We start from the raw sequence: 20,640 nt of genomic DNA on the forward strand, positions 1-20,640 counted from the left end.
GAGTGTCATTGTGCACAAAGGTTAAAAACTGTTAGCCTAGGATTTTATATCAGATGAAATTGTCCTGATATGAAAGAATCAAGACAAAGATAAATAGATTCTCTGTCAAACAAAAACTAGGATAATTCGGTTCTCGAGGTTTGGTTTCTTACAAAAAGAAATTCTACCTGTATATCAAGTGAAAGAAGACAGTCCCAGATAGAAGGTCTAAGTTCATGAAGGGTTAGTAAAGAAAGTGGTAAATATGTGGGTGACACTAAATGAATATTAATTGTGTAAATCAATAATACCTTTTGGGATTAGAATTATAGAATTATAGTTTAACAACAGCTGGGAGGAAAGTATCACTTCGTAATGTTAAAAAGTTCAATTCCGCATCTAATAACATGACTTTAAAATAGTAAAATGAAAATTGAACCTCAAGGAGAAGTAAATTTATCATCTTGGCTCTAGATGTATTATAGTCTATTAAACTACTGATTTTATTTTTTTGCCTTTTTCTTTATGTTATGTTGAGCACACCGTTTTTAATGGCTGCATGAAATTCTCTTGCCTAAATGTGTAATTGTTTAACCCAAGCATCCTCAATTTTTAGACATTTAATTTGTTTTCAGTATTTTTCTGTTAATATTATTATGAACACCTTAATAAATAAATGTTTGCAGATATCTATGAGTATTTGTTTGAAATAAATTCTTAGGTGTTTAATTATGGTATCAAAATACATACACATTTTTAAGTCCTTCACCAAATGACTTTACAGAAATCTTATTTGCAATTCTGACAGCAAACTGTAAATAAGCGTATTAATTTCTCCATATCTTCGTTGCTGCTGCACCTCATTATTTAAAAACATTTTATTTATTTGATGTTAAAAATTTCATTTTAATTTTCATTTCCTTCGTTACTAGTGAGAGTGAACATTTTTTATGGGTATTTTAAAAATCCAAAATGATTTATTTATGTCTATTAAATATTTAGTTTACTGTTTAAATGTTTCTGTAAATGAAGTAGTCAGATAACCAAATTTGGTAAGAATTAAACATTAATGCGGGCACAGTACAGCTCATTGGTAGAGTACTTGCTTGTCATTCACGAGGTCCTAGGTTCAATCCCCAGTAACTCCGTTAACAAACAAACAAACAAACCTAATTACCCCCCAAAGTTTAAAAAAAAAAACATGAATAGACTCAGTGAGATTCTGGCTAAATGTTAATGTGATATTCACAGCTTCTGTTCATGGGCTTTGGAATACTGTGATTAAAAAACCTTTCTCAGTGACTCCTAGGTTTGTTGGCTACTGTCTGGAAATGAGGAAACCAAATGACTAGTTTTGAGATTCACGGGCTCTGGCTGTCATGTAACTAGTTTTTACAACCATGTGTATGTGTGAGCAATCTTGCTGCACCAGATGCACCTCGGTATGCTCTTCTGAAACCACACCGAGCTATCTGAAGTCTCAGGGCTGTCTCCTTGTAGTCATCAGTGCTTTGTCTTCTGAAAACAGAGACATTTCTGGAAGAGTTTTACTGAATGTTAATTGTACCAATATATCAGTTATTTAATTTGGAATGTCTTAATTTGAAACCACCATGCCCACAATAGAGATATGAATGTATTGGGGAGATGTTTAATATTCTTATTTTTTGTTTCCAGAAACCACTAAGTTTTATATGACAGAGATAATTATTCAGCCATCTGAAAGAAATTTTCCCATCATACCAAGGTACAAAGAGCAAATTAAACTTATTCTGTAATTTCATATGTAAGGAAAGATAGGTGCACTTGATTATTTGGAAATTCATTTTTATTTATACTCTTCTTTGTTTGGAAAGGAAAAATAAAAGCCTTTGGAAAGGTGTTTAGACAGTTGAACCATACCATAGAAATAGAAGACTTGAAGATTTATTTATGGTTTCCTTACATAATGGCATAGACAAATGTGCTCATATGAATCTTTTAGCTCTAAAGGTTTTTTGTGCTGCTTTCTATGCCAGATAGCCAAAGTCTTATAACCTAGTCATCAATAGGTTTTTGAGTAATTATTTCTGGTTTTATTTAACTTATTTCAAACATGGGTCAGTTTTCAGATGAGTCTTGTGTTTTTACTTAGCCACTAAATCCATTAGTGGTTTTTTTTTTCTTTGATTCTTTTTTAGTCTGCAAATAAAGTTAACTGTAGTCTGTCTATTTCAGCTCATTTATTGATGTCTAAAAATCATGGCCCTCTGAATGTAACCTTGAACTTTATGCTCCTGTAAATGCTTTGATTCTGTACCTCAGATCTGAAACTCTGAGGGGAGACAAAGAAAAAACATTAGAGATAATACTGCCTAATGTTTGGGAGGAAATTTCTCACCTTCTTTTTTAACTTATTCAAATGGAATATTGACTTGCCTAACAGTATTTGTTATTTAGTGAAGGGAATAATTAGGTTTGGGTTGAAAAATGTATTAAGGATTGGTGAATAGGTTATAAAAAGACTGGAGCAAACACAAATGCAGTAAAATAGATTAAAATTAGCACAGATTGTGAGGGACTGAGCAGCATATAGAACAGTCTGGCCTGCACCCACCTCTGCCTTGTAGGTACCTTGTGTGTATTTTTGGTTATTCATGCCAGTTAGTTATTATGAGAAGCACATTGTGAAAATTGGTTTCTGTTCAAACAGGTCTCAGTTTGTGCAGAGCGTGATTGCCCAGTGTCTGGTGGAACTCTCCTCTGCCAGAAGCACTTTTAGATTCACTGTTCAAGGTCATGACGGCAAAGTGTACATCTTGGTAAGAAATTATCTCACCCAGCTTTTTGTAGCCTGGTCATCCAGGGTCTCAGAAATCCTTTGGTTTTTGTCATTTCTTTTTTCTTAATTCTCGGGTCTAGAAAATAAATGATCAAAAATTGAATTTTTAATGTCAGTTTAATTCACAAATCAAACTCCCTTAATTTAATAACAAATGATGTAAATGCCTCTACATGCCAGGTACTGGAAGTTTAGAGAGAGGAAAAAAAAAAAAACTTAATTCCAGCTCTGTAGAAGCTCAAGCCACAAAATAAAGTTTTTTGCTCTCAGTTTTCTTGGTCAGTATAACACATTTCTGTCTTTCTCACCTTTCTTTCTCCTATTTGATACGCTTATGTTTAAAATATGTTCTATTGCTTCTGTTTTTGTTTTATTGTTTTGTGTGTGTGTGGTGAGAGCACCTAATATGATCCACCCCTCTTTATAGATTTTTAAGTGCACAATGCAGCGTTGTTAATTATAGGCACAATACTTATTTATTTTGTCTGATTAAAACTTTATATCCTTTGATTAGCAATTCCCCATTTCTCCCTCTCCCCAGGTCCTGGCAACCACCATTCTAGTCTGCTTCTGGGGGTTAGACTATTTTATTTGATTCCTCGTGTAAGTGGAATCATGCAGTATTGTCCTGCTGTGTCTGACTTGTTTTATTGATCATAATGTCCTCGAAGTTCATCTGCATTGTCACATATTACAAGATTTACTCCTTTTTAAAGGCTAAATAATACTCCATTGGATGTATGTACGACATTTTCTTTTTCCATTCATCACTGATGAACATTTAGATTGTTTCTGCATCTTGACTTTTCAGTAGTGCTGCAATGAACATAGGAGTGCAGATACCTCTTTGAGATGCTGATTTCAACACTTGGATGTTTGAGAAGTAGTGGCAAGTTTTGGAGAAGAGTTAGCAGAAGCATCCCCTACCTGTACCATAAACATCTAATATTAAACTACTTCTATGGAAAGTAATGTTCTGCAGAAAAGAATTTGGGGTATAATGTGAAAGTCCAAGAATGAGGACCCAAGTCTCTTCTCTGTCTCCCAATCTGTTTTAATAAACCAGTAAACATACATTGAGCACTTCTTATTTGAAAGACACTGTTCTAGGTGCTCAAGATAGAACAAAAATGCCTTCCAGGACCTCACAAGAGAAGGTCCTTGCTAATAGGGAAGCATGATAGCTAAAAGGAGGGAGGGAACTGAGGTTATTATTACATCTGGCTTTGTGGCTGTCTATCCATCATGGGGACCCCAAACTTCTCTAATTCCAGATATTTTTTCACTTTTTTTTTTTAAATTGAGGTATAGTCAGTTTACAGTGTTGTATCAATTTCTGGTGTACAGCAGCATGTTTTAGTCATACATATACATACATATATTCATTTTCATATCATTTTTCTTTATAGGTTACTACAAGATATTGAATATAGTTCCCTGTGCTATATACAGTAGGACCTTGTTGTTTATCTGTTTTATATACAGCAGTTAGTATCTGCAGATCTTGAACTCCCAATTTATCCCCCTCCCACCGTAACCAGAAGTTTGTTTTCTATGTCTGTGAGTCCAGATAATTTCTATTCAAAGCTATAATATGTTCTGACTAAAGGTGATACTAAGCATATGTCATAGCCATAGTCTGAAATCAGTTTTCATTTTCTTTTATTGCAGGGTTTTCAAGTTGAAAATCACAAATAGATTACAATTTACAAAAGTAGTTCCTACTTTTAAGATTTACTACTAATGTGCATTTAAATTAATAAATGTTTTCTTTTTTGTAAAAGTAATACATTCTTGAAAAACGTTATAATGACATGAATGTACAAGAAGTGGTAGTCCCACATCTTGTCCCCTCTTCTGCCCTGCGGTCAGACTGTCCAGAGGTAGTCATTATTAACAGACTGACATGTGTACTTCAACAGTTTTTTCCCCAAGTATTTATAGTTATATGTACATACACCCACAGGTATTTGTAAAAATAACAGAATGATGTGATTAGCATCCTTTTTCAACATGTGTACTTCACACAACAGTGTATCATGAGGATTGTTTCTTATTAGTGTAAATATGGATTGGACTCTATTAATGACCGGAGTTCCATTGTATAGCTGTTAAAGACAGGCTGCAGTGAAAATAATCTTTGCACATGTGTTTTAGTACTTTAGAAACAGGTCTTTCTAATCTTATACAGTATTGGAATTTGTGTATTTTAAACACTGATAATTGTCACTTCCAAAAAGTTATAAACATCCTTTCTCCATTAAAGACATTCTTGGTGCCCTACCCAGGTCCCTTTCCTCCGCTGGTTTCCTCGTTTCCCATTGATGAGAATGTTGCCTGCCAGTGACCCACAGCCCCCTCTTCTCCAGAGACTTCTCTGATCCTGACAGATGCTGCTTTGCCTAGGTGGTTTCCTGTCCTCAGCTATCCCCAACCCCTGCCCTGCTCGCCCACTGCCACTGACTTGACCCTGGGCTACAAAACCTGCGGTCTCCTGTCTCCAGATGGGACAGGCTCTGTAGGTGAGATTCGTGCTCCAGCACTCCCTGTGAGATCAGGGTGAGTCCAGGTCTTTGCCTTGCTCCTTCCCTGCCTTAACCTCTCTCCCTCTCTCCCTCTCTCCTGAAAGCACGTGCATCAAATCACACAACACCCCTCCACGGGCACCAAATGCGAATACCTATTCCAAACCCCTCTTCTGAACTAGATGTTACCAGTCTTTTTGTATTTGCTAATCTGATAAGTGAAGAAGGGTGGCACAGAATTTTGCATTTCCTTATTACTAGTCTTAACATTTTCATATATTTATCTCTTATTTCTTCTGTTCAGTTCTGTTCATTTTCTTTGCCTGTATTTCTTGGGCTTTTTCCCCTCCTTATTGATTTTTAGGAGCTCTATCTATTATAAGTAGTAACTTTGTTATGTATGTAGTAAATATTTTCCCCTAATCACTTGTCTTTAAAAAAAAAAAACAACTTTGGGGGCAGGGTATAACTCAGTGGTAGAGTGTATGCCTAGCATGCAAGAGGTCCTGGGTTCAATCCCCAGTACCTACATTAAGAAAATAAGTAAATAAACAAATCTAATTACCTCTCCCCACAAACAAATTAAAAATAAATAAAAATTAAAAAAACTACAACATTGTAAAATGATTATAAATCAATAAAGGAATTTGACACAACATTGTAAAATGATTATAAATCAATAAAAAATTTAAAAAAAACTTTAAGTTGTCAGTGATGCTACCAAATGTTATACTTTGAAAGGCTTACCCTAGTTAAAAGTCATGTACATGATTCCTCTATATTTTTTTCTGGTGTTTTATGGTTTTGTCTTGTTTTTGTTTTTTGGGGTGGTGGTATGAGATATGGATGGATAGGGAGGTGATATTCTTATACTTGGACTTTTCTCTCCGTATCTTTAGCTATGGCTTTTAAATTCAGACAGTTTGGTGATTGAATCTTTGGAAAGTTCCACAAGTATCCAAAAATTCCCCCTGTTGGAAGACCTACCAAAGGCTGACTCCAGTTCTGCCTGGAATGCCATCAAGATCCTCTACCAGCCATACATCAAAAGCAGGAATGAAAAGTAAGTTGTGCTTTATTTTCTCATTCCACGTTATGGTTTAGTTTCTGTTGCCATATTGGTGTTAAGAAATTAATGAATTAAATGCGACTGTACCACCTCCCTGCTTCATGCTTTTAGGAATCATACTGCTACATGTTATGCTTTCAAAATAGGTTAAATTATTACAGATGACTCATGCTTATGTGCAGAAAGCTTGCTTTTACTGAAAACAATTGGTCTTTTTTGGTAATCTCAGCTGTTTGTGCATATGGCTGCAGTACTAAATCAGGCTTCAACATCTATGAATATTTACTGATAAACACTTCCCAGGCATTTGGGATACAGTAGTGAACAAAACAGAGTCCCTGCCTCCTGGGGTTGTTGTTCTAATAGAGGGAAGGAAGGCAGACCATAAAGAAAGCAGACAAAAAATTCAAAGACTGGTATGGCTCTTGCTGTAAGTCAGGTATTCATCTGAGGGCTTCCAGATCATTTTAAGCCTCACAACAACCCTGTGGAGTAGGTACACTTACCACCCCATTTAGAGACAAGGACACTGAGACACAGGTGTTAAATTACTCTAGTGAAATGTAAATAAAACAAGTTAAAGCAGTTGGGGAGTGGTCATAGGGGTGTAGGAGGTTGTCATTTCATACTGAAAAGTCTAAGAATGTTCCTCGGATAAAATTACATGTAAGTGGAAAACTTGAAGGCAGTGAGGGAATCAGCTAGGTCTGAGGGAAGAGCATTCCCGGCAGAGGGAACAGAAAGTGTTCATACTTGAACAGGTTGAAGTTTATACTTGTCCTGTACTATCTGATGGGTTTGATCAAATCTGTGCTAAGAATGGAAAGATCCCAGTCTTTTTCTGGGAAGTAAATTTAAAAAATTAAAAAATTATTGCTTGTCTTTTCTTTGAATTATGTAAACAGTACAAATCATGAAGTATTCAAACACTAGAGACTTCCATAAAGTAAAATATGAAAGTTCTCCATCATGTCCCTCTCCAGGAAAAAAAAAAAAGCACCTTGGGTATTTTTCCACTTTTTTTTCCTTCTATTTTGCATCTTAACATAATTGGAATGATACATGTGCATTTTTTACGCTTAAAAAAAAAACAAGACAAAGAAACTCTGTGTCTTGGAGAATCTTTCCATGTCAGTGCTTGACATTTTATGAAATGTGTGTACTTAATTAATTTAACCATTTTTCTCTTGGTGGATATTTGGGTTATTACTTTTTTGCTGCTATAATTAGTATTGCACTATGTGTTGTTGTACATTTGTGATTATGTATACTTTTTTTATAAGAGGGATTACTAGAAATAGAATTACTAAGTCAAAGGGTATGACATAAAAAATTTTGAGAGATAATATCAAATTATTTTGTAAAAAGGCATTACAAACTTATACTCCTACTTAAAGTTTGTATAAATGCCTGTTTCCCTACACCCTCCCCTAAAATGCCACAAGATTCTTATCCACCTGATGGCAATCTAAATGAAAGAGTCAATTGACAGTCTTTGTGTTTGACTGAGGCATGATCAGAGAATATGGTTTATGTATTTGATGGTTTGGGGACTTTGTTGAGGTGTCTGTGTGTGTACCTTTATATTTTTAGACTTATATAGTCAAGTTTATTAAAACCTTTTTAGTCATCTTTTTTATTTGAAATGTGGATTTTTTTGAGAGTATATGTTAAATCTCACTATGACTATAGAAAAGTCATTTTCTTCTGGTTTTGATTCCTCTTTTTGCATTATGTATTTTGAAGCTGTGTAATTAGGTACATAAAGGTTTGTGCCATAACAGCTTGACTAATTGCATATTTTATCAATAAGATTTTTCTCCTCTTTCATTTGATACTATTTTCCTTTAATTCTAATTTGCCTCGTGTTATTATTGGTATATTTACTTTCCTTTAAAAAAGTTATTGATTTGTTGTATCTTTCCTTTATGTTCAGCTGTCCTGTGTTATTTTATCTTGGTATATGTCTTCTTAACATATACTTTGTAAGGTATGCTTGTAGAAGTCCGGATAGGGTTTATCTCTTAGGGGTGGGGAATGTAGTGGCTGGCGGTGGGTATGAGGGGGTTCCTGGGGTGTTGGCCACATTCTGTTTCTTGGTCTAGGATTTGATTACATGGGCTCATTGAGCTGAATACTAATGATATGTGTGCTTTTCTATATATTATATGTCAAGAAAAAATTTTTTAAAGAGACCAGAAGACAAAAGAATAATATCTTCAAAGCACTGAAGAGAGAAAGTCAGCAAAATGTTTAAGTAGCATGGTAAAATAAAGACATTTTTCAATCAAAGAAATACATATACTTGGTAATTAACATGTAACTGAATGTTTTAAAACTCCCATGTGACAGTCTGTTTATTTTACTAGTGAACTTGGTTCACATTTGTGATTATTGATGTAGCTGAATTTAGTCTGCTACCTTTTACGTTGGTTGCCTTCTCTGTGCCATTTCTTTCCTGTGATGATTTGGAAGTAAAAAATACCTATTTTTGTATGATTTTTAGTGGTTAACGTTAAATTTTTAATACACATCCTTAAAATTTTTAAAGCTCTCATTATCTAGATTCAATTAGTATCCGTTCTCTTCACCAAAGCAAGAAATGCCTCCTATCAAGGTTTCACATTCACTCTTTTGCTCCCTCCCTAAAGCACTCTCTCCCCTTTGTTGAGATCACTTGTGATTCTGATGATGGAGGTTATTTCTTCTTAAAAAAGTATCAAGCCAAAGCTCTACCCCATTTGCTTACTTCTTACCTACACTCCTGCATCATGACTGTAGAAGTTTTTGTATTTTTATTGTATGTCTATTTCCATAAAAGCATATAGGATTGTTTGATGTGTTTTAAAAATATTTACAAATAGTATTACACTGTAATTTTTCACAGTTTTTTTTTCTTATTATCCTTTGTTCCACTTATTTGATTTGATAAAGTCTAATAGTTCTTTTAAACTTGGACTGTAGTCAGTCCTTGAATATCTGAAGATGTCTTATGCCTATTCTGTCTCTCCCAACACCCTGAGCATTTTCCCTTTATCTTTGGTTTTCTAAGATTTCATACCTATGTGTCTAAATGTAAGCGTTTATTCAAAATTTTCTCTTATGTCATAATCTGCTCTTGCCTTGCATGTGAAATATTCTCTCAATTTCTGGAAAAATAATAATTATACTTAAAGTCTCTGTTTTCTCTATTACCTCTTTTTCCTTGGATATTAACTCTTCTCTATTTGAAAAGAAATGCTGTGTTTGGAACTGCATTTCATGACGTTGCTTTCTCCAAACGTTTGATGATTTTACTGGAATTCCTGCACGAGGATGTGAACTCCACATGAGCCATGACCTTGACCGCCTTGCTCATTACTACATCTAGATGAGTGCTTGTAGAAGTGCTCCAAAGCGTGCAGTTTATGCTTACATTTAACAAAACATTTGTTCAGTGAATCGCACGTGGTTTTCCGCTTATCCTTGTATCTGATAGTTGCTGTTCTACATATTAGTGACTACATAGCCTGCCTTTATGGGTAAGTGAACGAGAACTCAAAGGATATACTAGTTTGGATGTGCCAGGCTTTGGGGGGCAACTTTTGAGTGTTAAGAAAAAGGAAGTGGTTGTAGATTAAGTTATGGTGGTGAACCTTGTGTTTCTTATGAAGACTCTTTGCACTGCCTTATGAGGAGTGTTAACAGGGATTCAGTGCACCTTTCCCATCATTTCATGTATTTTAACAAATCCCTGTGACGCTGGAAATATAATGACTGTAGTCTGTTGTGTCCTGCTGTATGTATTAGTGGGCTTTTTTTTTTTTAAACTCCATATATCTTGGGGAAAAAATGACATCTAATAAATGAGTTTGATTATTTCAGTTTGCCTGCTTTATAGAACTCCTTTTGATCTGCTTTTCCCCCTGCTCCTGTTTGACTCTGTGTACCCCAAAGGTGGGAAAGAATTTCACAGGTTGGGTAAGCATTCTATGACTTACTTTTATATTTCAGGGATGTTAGTTTCTTTCTTTTGGGGTATGACTGAACAAACCATAGGCTCCCTGGCGTATTTTTGGCACATAGGGTGGTGTATTAACTATTTTAGTACAATTGGCTAGAATTTTTTTCTAGTGAAAGTGTGGATGGCCAGATGGCAGTCTAAAAGAGGAAGATAGCAAATGTAACTATGGTTTTATTTCCTTGAGCACATACAAAAAAATGGCATGTAGTATTTTTAGAATGTTCTTTTCTTTCTAGCAATAGACACACATGTCTCTTAACATTTTGAGATTTTTTTTTTTTTTAAGTCCCCCTCACCCCCCCCCCCCCCCCCAGGGTTATCTTACAACTCACACTCTTTAGTTTGGATATCAGAGTTTAGGTCCTAAATATAAATTTTTTGGTTTGGGACTCTTTAAGTTCACTTCTGCAGTTTAATTCTGCTAATTCCTTAATTCACCTGTGACCTCATAGTCTCTAGATTGGGGGTAATTTTGCCCCTCAGAGGACATTTGGTAATGTCTGGGGACATTTTTGGTTGTCACCACTTAAGGGACTATTCGCAGCTAGTAGGTGGAGCCAGGGGTGCTCTTTAACATCCTGTGAGTCACTACGACAAAGAATTATCTGGCCCCAAAGGCCAAAGGGCCAAAGTTGAGATACCCTGTTCTAGGTTATCTCCTGAAATTGGGCTGCGTCTACCTGTTCCTTCTGGGTGTCATAGCCCACAGTTTTCTTGGAATGATATTTATGTGAGCAAATAAGAGAAATTTTACTGTGGCATAAGTCAAAATTGCTATAATCCCACGTGTTAACTTTGTTAGCATGAACAGGATGAGTGGTAAAATATGGTGTAAACAGTGTTACACTGCTCTCTTTTTCTTCTAGGGAAACATGAAGAATCATGTACTTTGTTAAACAATGATGAAGAATTTCATAGGTATCAAAGTCCTATGATCTTATATTTTTAAGAGATGAGATCTTAGGGGAATGTAATCATTAAGTGAAAATAATTTTTTTAAAAGCTAAATTGAATTTTCTTTTGTATAAATTACATGAATCTTAATATTGGTAAGGCTTCTTTCCACCTTTTTCAGGAGATACAGTATCTGATTTAGGAATCTGGAGAATTTGAACTGAGATGAATTGTTCTGTGTTCTACTAGTAGTAGCGGCATTTTCTTGCCAGAGATACTGAGGGATGAAATGTGGATGATATGTCATATTTACCCCAAATTTTAGTAGAATTTAGAGATTAAATTTTATAAACTAATTAGGTTTCTCTCTGTTGGCTAAATTGGTAAATATTGGTTCTAAAAAGGAAGTGTTGTTTTTGCCTTAAGATAGTCATCATTATTGCTTTTTCTAATGAAATAAAAGCGCATAAATCACACCCATACACGTGTTATATGCAGAAAGTAGTACTTTCTGTTTGTGAAATAGTATTTTTCAAATCTTTTTTTCTCCTTTATTTTAGCAGGAAAATGGACATTTTGCTTAATTTTTCTTTAATGTGGTAAAAAAACCATATAGCACAAAATTTATCATCTCCACCATTTTTAAGTGTACAATTCAGAAATGTTAAGTGCAGTTGACCCTTGAACAACATGAAGGTTAGGAACACCAACTCACTATGTTGAAAATCCACTTATAACTTATAGTGAGCCCTCTGTATTCGAGGCCCCTCTGTATCAGCATCCTTGGATTCAGCCCACCACGGATCATGTGGTACTGTGGTATTTAATATTAAAAAAAAAAACCTGCATATAAATGGACCCATGCAGTTCAAACTCGTGTTGTTCAAGGGTCAACTGTATATTCACACTGTTGTGAAACAGATCTCCAGAACTTTCTCATCTTGCAGATCTGACACTGTACCCATTTTCCCCTTCCTCCAGCCTGTGGTAACCACCGTACTGCTTTCTGTTTTTTATGGAGTTGATTGAATTAGTTTGCTGGGGCTGCCATAACAAAACAACACAGACTGTATGACTAAAACAAAAGAAATGTATCTTCTCATAATTCTAGAGGCTAGAAGTCCAAGATGAAGCTGCCACCAGGATTAGTTTCTGGTGAGGCCTCTTTTCATGGCTTACAGATGGTTGCCATCTTGCTGTGTTTTCATGTGGCCTCTTGTCTGTGCACATGCAGAGAGAGAGAGAGAGCTCATGTCTCTTCCTCTAATAAGGACAGCGGTACTATCAGATTAGGGCCGCATTCTTATGACCACATTTAACTTAAATACTTCCTTAAAAGCCCTATCTCCAAATACAATCACTTTGGAAGTTAGAGCCCTAACTGTATTCACGTTCAACAAATGCATTTTGAGAGACCACAGTTCGATTCATAATATTGACTAATTAAGACTCTTAATGTAAGTGTAATCATACAATATTTGTCTTTTTGTGCCTGGCTTATTTCACGTAGCATAATGTCCTCAAGTTTCATCCATGTTGTAGCATGTACCGAGACTGCCTTCCTCTTTAAGGCTGAATTCTATTCCATTGTATGTATGTACTGCCTTTTGTTTATCCACTCACTCCTCGGTGAACATTTGGGTTGCTTCCACCTCTTGGGTATTATAAATAGTTCTGGTATGAACTTGGGTACAAATAGCTGGGGCCTTGCTTTTGATTCTTTTGGATGGATACCCAGAAGTGAAAATTGCTGGATCATATGATAGTTCTGTTTTCAGTTTGTTGAGGACCTTCCGTTACTGTTTTCCATGGTAGTTGCAGAATTTTACAGTCCCGCCAGCAGTGCGCAAGGGTTCTAATTTCTCTCCATATTCTCCAACACTTGTTATTTTCTGTTTTTATGTTTCATGGTAGCCATTCTAATGGATATGAGGTGGTATCTTACTATGGTTTTGATTTTCATTTCTCTGATGATTAGTGATTTTGAGCAGCTTTTTGTATATTTGTTGGCTGTTCATATATCTTCTTTGGAGAAATATCTGTTCTTTGCCCATTTTTTAATTTGGTTATTTGATTTTTTGTTGTTGAATTGTAGTAGTTCTTTATATATTCTGCTATTAACCCCTATTCAGACATATGACCAATACTTTTTCTCATTCTGTAGGTTGCCTTTTTAATCTATTGATTATGTCTTTTGATGTACAAAGGTTTTAAGTTTTTTGATGTCACATCTAAGAAATCATTGCCAAACTGCTTAATTTTGAAGCTCTATATATGATATGGCAGAGACTGTCGTTGCCTGAAACACTGCCTTTTGGAGATAAAATTGGAAGGTTTTGAGATTTAGAGGAATTTGTCTTTTTGATTAAAAAATAAATCAAATGTTAGTCTATGCTAATTTTATGTCTAATAGAACATCCAAGGCCTGTTATTTAACAATTGCATAAGCTGCTGAATCACTTCACATTATTTGGATAGTGTGTGAATACGATACTAGAATGAATAAATGAATAAACAAGTGAATGAATGAACTGATGTGTCACCAGCCCCTAAAGAGGACTTTATTAAACAGTCTCAGGCAAATGTCTTCTACTTCCCCACATAGTCGTTACATTGTCAGTGTACTCCAATTAGGGACATTGACTTTGCAGAGGGGGATAAACTTAAACTTCAGAGACAAATGCATAAGTCTTACATTTTTTAAGTGAGGAAACTGAGGGACAGTAAGAGAAATAACTCCAATTAGTTTGTTAGTTGGTGATGGAGCCAAAATTAGAGCCACGTTGTTGTGATTCCAAATTCAGTGCTTTTTCATTATGTCATGTAAGTCCTTCATAAAATTTTAGGCGATCTGAAAATGTCACTATAAATGTATATTCTTTCTCAAGAACTAGTCCCCTCGTAGTGTAGAATGTGTCAGCATTTTGATTACTACTCAAAATATACTGTGTGATACACTGTATTCAGTGAATATTTATGCATCTTAATATGTAACTTCAGTAACAGAAACTTCTGATTTATGGTATGTTCTTACCTGATCTTACAGATCAGAATTTAAGGATACAAATGTGATTTTTTTTTTCGGAAGCCTTAGCTTCTTAGAACAGGCATCCATGGAAAGAAAGTTAATCTAAAAGTACAGGAAAGTAATCAGATACCTCTAGGAAAATATAAATGCTTCTTCAGAAATCACTTTTCACATATTTATCTGCTAGTACCATACTATCACCAAGACTTATCCAACTAGAGACCATTCTTCATAATGAAGCAAGTTGAGCACACACTTCTTTGATCTATAATTGGAAAAATTCCTCTTCTGAGTGGACTGTGTTAAGTACAGTGGCCTAAAGTCAGACTTATTCTGTTTGGAGTTCCTGTACTGTCCACGAATTTGTTTGTAATCACTGAAGAAGGTACAGGAAATAAGACCATGACATAAGACAAAAGTGAGTTTTTTTATTCCTAGAGAGTCCAATCAAGCAGGTTTCCTATGAAAAGCAGTTCATATCCTGGGATTGCTTTCTTGGGGGGAATCTGGTTTCCTTCTTCTGACGAAAGAGCATGAGACAAGTGTAGTCCTGACCTGTGAGGGTAAAGGGGAGGCGGGGGGAATGGGACTGGATAAAGGAAGAAATGGGAATGTATATATGAAACTGCTTTTTCACTTTTCTGTGTTTACTAGTCATGTGTTAGGTATTTTTATGAGTCAGATCTGAAGTAGTTACCTTCAGCTTTCACATCCGAAGAGTTTGGGTCTCTCTTTTTCCTCTTTTTTTTTTTTAAATCTCCTACAATGTTTTATGTTGTATGCGATTCCACAACAAGAGAGCAAAGATTTCTACCAGAAAGGAAATGACAGTAAAGTTAAGGAAACATGGTAAATGTAACCCCAAAAGATTGTTTCAAAAAACCAAAATCTGCATGCATGCTGAGGGATAGGTTTTCATAGGAAACAGTATTCACTGGCTGAATCAAAGAAAATGGAAACTTAGGCAGTACTCGCCTCCACTCCATCCCGGTCCCAATAAAAGCTGAAAAGGTCTGGGCAGGGCAGCGTGTGTGTATTTGTGTGATGGGTTCTGGGAACTCAGTGGCTGCTGCTTATGGAGTGTCTTTGGGTCATAGAGGGGCTGGGCTGGGAAGGGGCAGTCATCTTCCCACAGAGATGCTCCCATTTGCTTGTTTAACATTAGGTTCTCCTCAAAAGCTTTTGTTGGAAGAAAAGGTTCCATCACTGATACAGAAATGTTTGACAACTGTTCTCTGTGCTGTGCATTTCACCAGACTGTGTTTCACTGGGTCTTAGCAAAGCCACTGCTTAGAAAATGGATCATGTTGAGATCATTCTAATAATTAGAATGGCCTTCCTTTTATTTACCTGAAGTCTGCTTCCCAGAAACTCTTATCCAGAACTACCAAAAATTAATCTACTGATTCTTGAACAGGACAGCTCTTCAAACATTTACGTAGTCTGACACTCATTCCTAGATTTCCTCTTCTCCGAGCTAGACTCTGTCAGATGGAATGGCTTCAAGATTCCCTTCCCTTGTGCAGTCTCTTTTTTCACTTGATTCCCTTTCCTGTTCCCATCTTGAAGGACCTTGTTGTTTATCTGTTTTGGTAATGTGTATTTGTTAATCCCAAACTCCTAGTTTATCCCTTCCCCTCCTTTTTCCTCTTTGGTAACCATGAGTTTGTTTTCTATGTCTGTGAGTCAGTCTGTTTCTGTTTTGTAAATAAGTTCATTTGTATCGTTTAGATTCCAAATATAAGTGATATTTTGTGATATTTGTCTTTCTTTGCCTGATTTACTCAGTGTGATAATCTCTAGGTCTATCCATGTTGCTGCAAATGGCATTATTTCATTCTTCCCTATGACTGACTAGTATTCCATTGTGTGTATATATATATATACTACATCTTGATCTAGTCATTCATAGATCGACATTTAGATTGCTTCCATGTCTTAGCTATCAAGTAGGGCTGCTGTGAATGTTGGGGTGCATGAATCTTTTAGAATTGGAGATTTCTCCAGATACACGCCAAAGAGTGGGATTGCTGGATCATGTAGTAACTCTATTTTTAGTTTTAAGGAATCTTCCTACTGTTTTACATGGTGGCTGCACCAAATTACATTCCCACCAACAGTGTAGGAGGGTTCCCTTTTCTCCTCATCCTCTCTAGCATTTGTTTGTGGACTTTTGAATGATGGCCATTCTGACTGGTGTGAGATGATACCTCATTGTAGTTTTAATTTGCATTTCTCTAATAATTAGTGACATTGAGCATCTTTTCATATGCCTATTGGCCACCTGTATGTCTTCTCTGGAGAAATGTCTGTTTAGAGCTTCTGCCCATTTTTTGATTGGGTTTTTTTTTTTTTTTCTGTTATTGAGTTGTATGAGTTGTTTGCATATTCTGGAGTTAAGCCCTTGTCAGTCACATTATTTGCAAATATTTTCTCCCAGTCTGTAAGTTGTCTTTTCATTTTGTTTATGGTGGAAAGGAAGTACTTTGAGAAGAAGGGAGTGGTCAGATGCTGCTGAGAGGTCAGGTAAGATGTTGAATGTAGAATGTACTTTGGATTTAGATTACAGAGGTCATTAGTGACTTTAGCTGGGATTATTTTGTTGGGTGCTGAGGCTGGGAGCTGGATTGGGATGTGTGAGCTGTGAGTGAGAGGTGATGTAACAAAGACAAGTATGGATGAGGTTTCAAGGAGTTTGGCTTTGAAGGGAAGGAGAAATAGGAAGGGGATAGGGAGCTGATGAAAGGTAGGCAAGTTGGGGTCAGGCCTCCTCGAGCCTGTTTAAAAACCAACAGGGAGGATCCTGTTGTTTAAGAAGAAGAAATTGACTGCACAGGAGAAGGAAGTGATGACTGATAAGCTAAGCGTCTGACAAGATAGGAGGGGCTGGTATCCCAAACTCCAAGGGAGCAGCCAGCCTTTGGATGGTTCCCTTTCTGTGACAGGAGGGAAGGAGATGAGAATTAGAGAGGATAGAACAGGTTTGAATATTAGGTTTTGGAAAGATGAGAGACTCATCTTCCAATGGTTTCTATTTTATCTGTAACACAAGAGTGACAGGGCATGAGGGAAACAGTTGGGGGTCATGGGCAGTTGGAGGTTTGAGGAAAACGGAGATTAAAAACGGTCATTTGGAGAGCAGGCGAGGGGTTGGTAGGCATCTTCATTGCCGATTTGCAGTTTGCGATCATGAATCTATGGTGATAATGTTCCTTACTGTGTGACTTTCTCCAGCTTATCATCCACTTGAGTGTAAACTCAGAAAGTAGAGTTGGGTTCATCAGGGTTAAAGTTGTGTTGTCTCGATGGAAAGAGTGTTGTGTAATTCTTGTATTATTAAAATGATGGTCTACAGAATCTACGTGGCCTGTTTTAACGAAGATTGAAGGATGGAAAGTGGCCCGAGCTTCGAATCATTTACTGAGACTTTGTTGTGGTAGAGAAGAAATTTACTTTTAATTATATATTTAAAGCATCTTGAAGTGTTATTTTACAGAATACCAGGTGATTGATGGAAAATGAGCTCTTTAAAAAAGTATTAAGGCAGACTGTAGTGCTTTAAATGGAGCTTTAGCATGTATTTGAATATATGCTCTGAGTTAAATTCTTCTCAAGATTTTCTGTATGACTTTTGTAACCCCACTTTGCAAAGAAGTGTATTGGCCTAATGTGGGAGAACAGGTGAACCTTTTCGATGCATAGTCCTCGGAGTCTGCCAGCGTTTTAGTTTGACATTTGTCATGTAAAGCAACTGCTGTGGTCCTGGTTGGTTCTGCTTTTGTTCTAGGCATTGGGGGTGAAAAATGAACCTTGGATTCTGAGGTCATCTGCAGTAGAAGGAAGAAGTCAGGTTCTTTCAGTATCTCTTGGTGCTTTTTATTTTTTTTTAATCTAGATGGCTGCAAGAGCCCTCCAGGTGCTTGCACCTCTGTTGAAAACCAAGATAAATTGCACATTCCATTATTGGCCTCCTGTTGCTAAGGCTGGATGCTTCTGTGACATCCACCATGACAGAAAGTGCTTGTCTCAGGGACCCAGGCAGAGCTGCAGGCCAAGGGCCTCCAGCAGTACTGCTGGTCTCCACGGGATGCCCTCGTGTCACTGGTCCACGTAAACTGCCAGAACCTTCCTCTGGCCATTTTCTCTCCTTTGTTAGAGGAAAATTCTCTCCCCACCTCATAATCATTACTTAATTCCTCAGATAAATGATAAAGCCATTCTGCTTGTAAAATAATTTCAGCATTCTAGGGTAAATCTCACATTTCCTTGGCCACCACCTGCAATTCCAGTCGCCCACCCCAATCAGTCACCACTGCATCCAGGTTGCTCTATATCTTGCCAGACTTTATCTAAACGCAGGCATATGTTTGTGTATGCCCCAGAAATATATGTAGAAATAGTTTGTGTGTTCTCTTTTCCTTTTTCTAATTGTAGAGTATGGTTCTGCAGTTTATTTTTTCTGTCAGTATTATACGTTCCCACTGCATGTAGATATATCTCACTTTTTAAAACTACTGTCTGATATTCCATCATGTAGGTATTTTATGATTTCTTAAGCCATTCTGTTACAATTACTTAAAATCTTTCCCCGACACTAACAGTCCTGGAGTGAAGACCCTGTACATTCCTCCTTGTGCACTTCTGCAAGGGCTTCTTTAAAGTGAACAGAAAAAAGTAGAGTTGCTGCTCCTGGAATATATTTATTTTACATTTTTTAAAATAAACTTTTTATTGGAGTAGTTTTAGATTTATAGAAAAGTTGCAAAGATAGTACAGATGGTTCTTGAATACATACCTTTCACGGGTTTTCAGTTTCCCCTGAGGTTATCTCAAGTTTCCAGGACACCTTTGTCAAAACTAAGAAACCAACATTGGTTCATTGCTGTTAACCCAACTCTAGGCTTTATTCGCTTTCACCAGGTCTTCCACTAATGCCCTCTGTCTATCGCAGGATCCAGCCCATGATACCACGTTGCGTCGATTCATTGAATTTCCTTTATCTCCTCTGGTTTGTAGCAGACTTTCCCTGTTTTTCATGACCTTGACTATTTTGAGGAACACTGGTTAAACATGTTTTAGAATGTCTCTTAGTTTGGGTTTGTCTGGTGTTTTTCTTCTGATTAGACTGGGACTATAGGTTTTGAAAAGAATACCATTTCATCACATCATATCGGATGGTACGTGGAATCCACAGCCCTCACTGGCAGTTTTCACCTTGATCACTTGGCTGAGGTGATGTTGGCCAGGCTTCCTCACTGTGAAGTGACTGTTTTCTCCTTTCCATATTCTTTTCTTAGGAACGGAGTCACTAAGTCTATCCCACACTCTTAAGAGAAGGGGGCAGATAAGCTTCCCCTATAAGAATGTAGTATCTACACATATTGTTTGGAATTTTTACTAAAGGAAGAGTTGTATCTTTTCTTGTTTGTTTATTCAGTTATTTTTTATCTGATGGACTCATGTATATTTATGTCATACCTTGGGTTATAAACCAACACTATGTTATTTTTATTAATTTGAATATTCGTAGTAGTTTCATCTGTAATATCCCCAAACTGGAAATGACTCAGATGTCTGTCAACAAGTGAATGGACAAGTAATAGCCATTCAGTGGAATACTACTGAGCAACGAAAAAGGAGTGAATTGCTGATCTGTGCAACAACATGGGAGATTTTTTTTTCTATGTCAATCATTGTTTTTAATTCAAGTATAGTTGATTTCCAATATTATGTTAGTTTCAAGTATACAGCATAGTGATCAGTATTTTTAAATATACTCCATTTAAAGTTATAAAATTGTGTTTCTTATGCTGTATAATATGTTATTTATTTGTTATTTATTTATTTTGTTGCTCAAATTGTTCCAGCTTTGGCCACTGGGAGCACTTTTAGGCTGGCTCCTATGTCCTTTAACATGCCCCCATACTTTGAATTTTTGATCACTTTTTCACTTCTTGATACTACAAAATGCTCCAGATTCATCTTATATTTTCCCCGCCACAGCCCTGGAATCAGTCAAAAAAGAAACCCTGGTTCTTTTTACTGGGGGACAGAAATGGCCATTACTACTGATATTTTAAATTTTGATAGATAATGCCCAGTTCTCCTAAGGGCTATTTTAATTGGTAGTTTTTACTTCTCATACCTGTTCCAGTACCTCATAATGTTAGGTTTATTCATTTATTTATTCATTTTGGCCAATCTGATAGAATTGTATCTTTTTTAAATTAGTGTTTCCCTGTTACCAGTGTGATTGAACATCTTTGTTCATATTTACTAGCCATTTGAGAATCTTCGGTGAATAACCTGTTCATGTTCCTT

At 36.3% G+C, this 20,640-nt stretch overlaps 1 protein-coding gene across 6 annotated transcripts in view; it reads left to right on the forward strand.

Moving 5' to 3' along the window:
- Positions 1 to 20,640, forward strand: part of UBE3D (ubiquitin protein ligase E3D) — a 266,407-nt gene that overhangs the window by 29,859 nt on the left and 215,908 nt on the right. For all 6 annotated transcript variants that reach the window (XM_074368692.1, XM_074368690.1, XM_074368691.1 and 3 more), the window contains exons 6-8: positions 1,657 to 1,726; positions 2,672 to 2,780; positions 6,225 to 6,388. In XM_074368692.1, the coding sequence (XP_074224793.1) occupies positions 1,657 to 1,726; positions 2,672 to 2,780; positions 6,225 to 6,388 (343 nt within the window). The remainder of the gene's footprint in view (positions 1 to 1,656; positions 1,727 to 2,671; positions 2,781 to 6,224; positions 6,389 to 20,640) is intronic.

This window comes from Camelus bactrianus, chromosome 8 (assembly GCF_048773025.1).
Source record: "Camelus bactrianus isolate YW-2024 breed Bactrian camel chromosome 8, ASM4877302v1, whole genome shotgun sequence".
NCBI classification, from domain to species: domain Eukaryota; kingdom Metazoa; phylum Chordata; class Mammalia; order Artiodactyla; family Camelidae; genus Camelus; species Camelus bactrianus.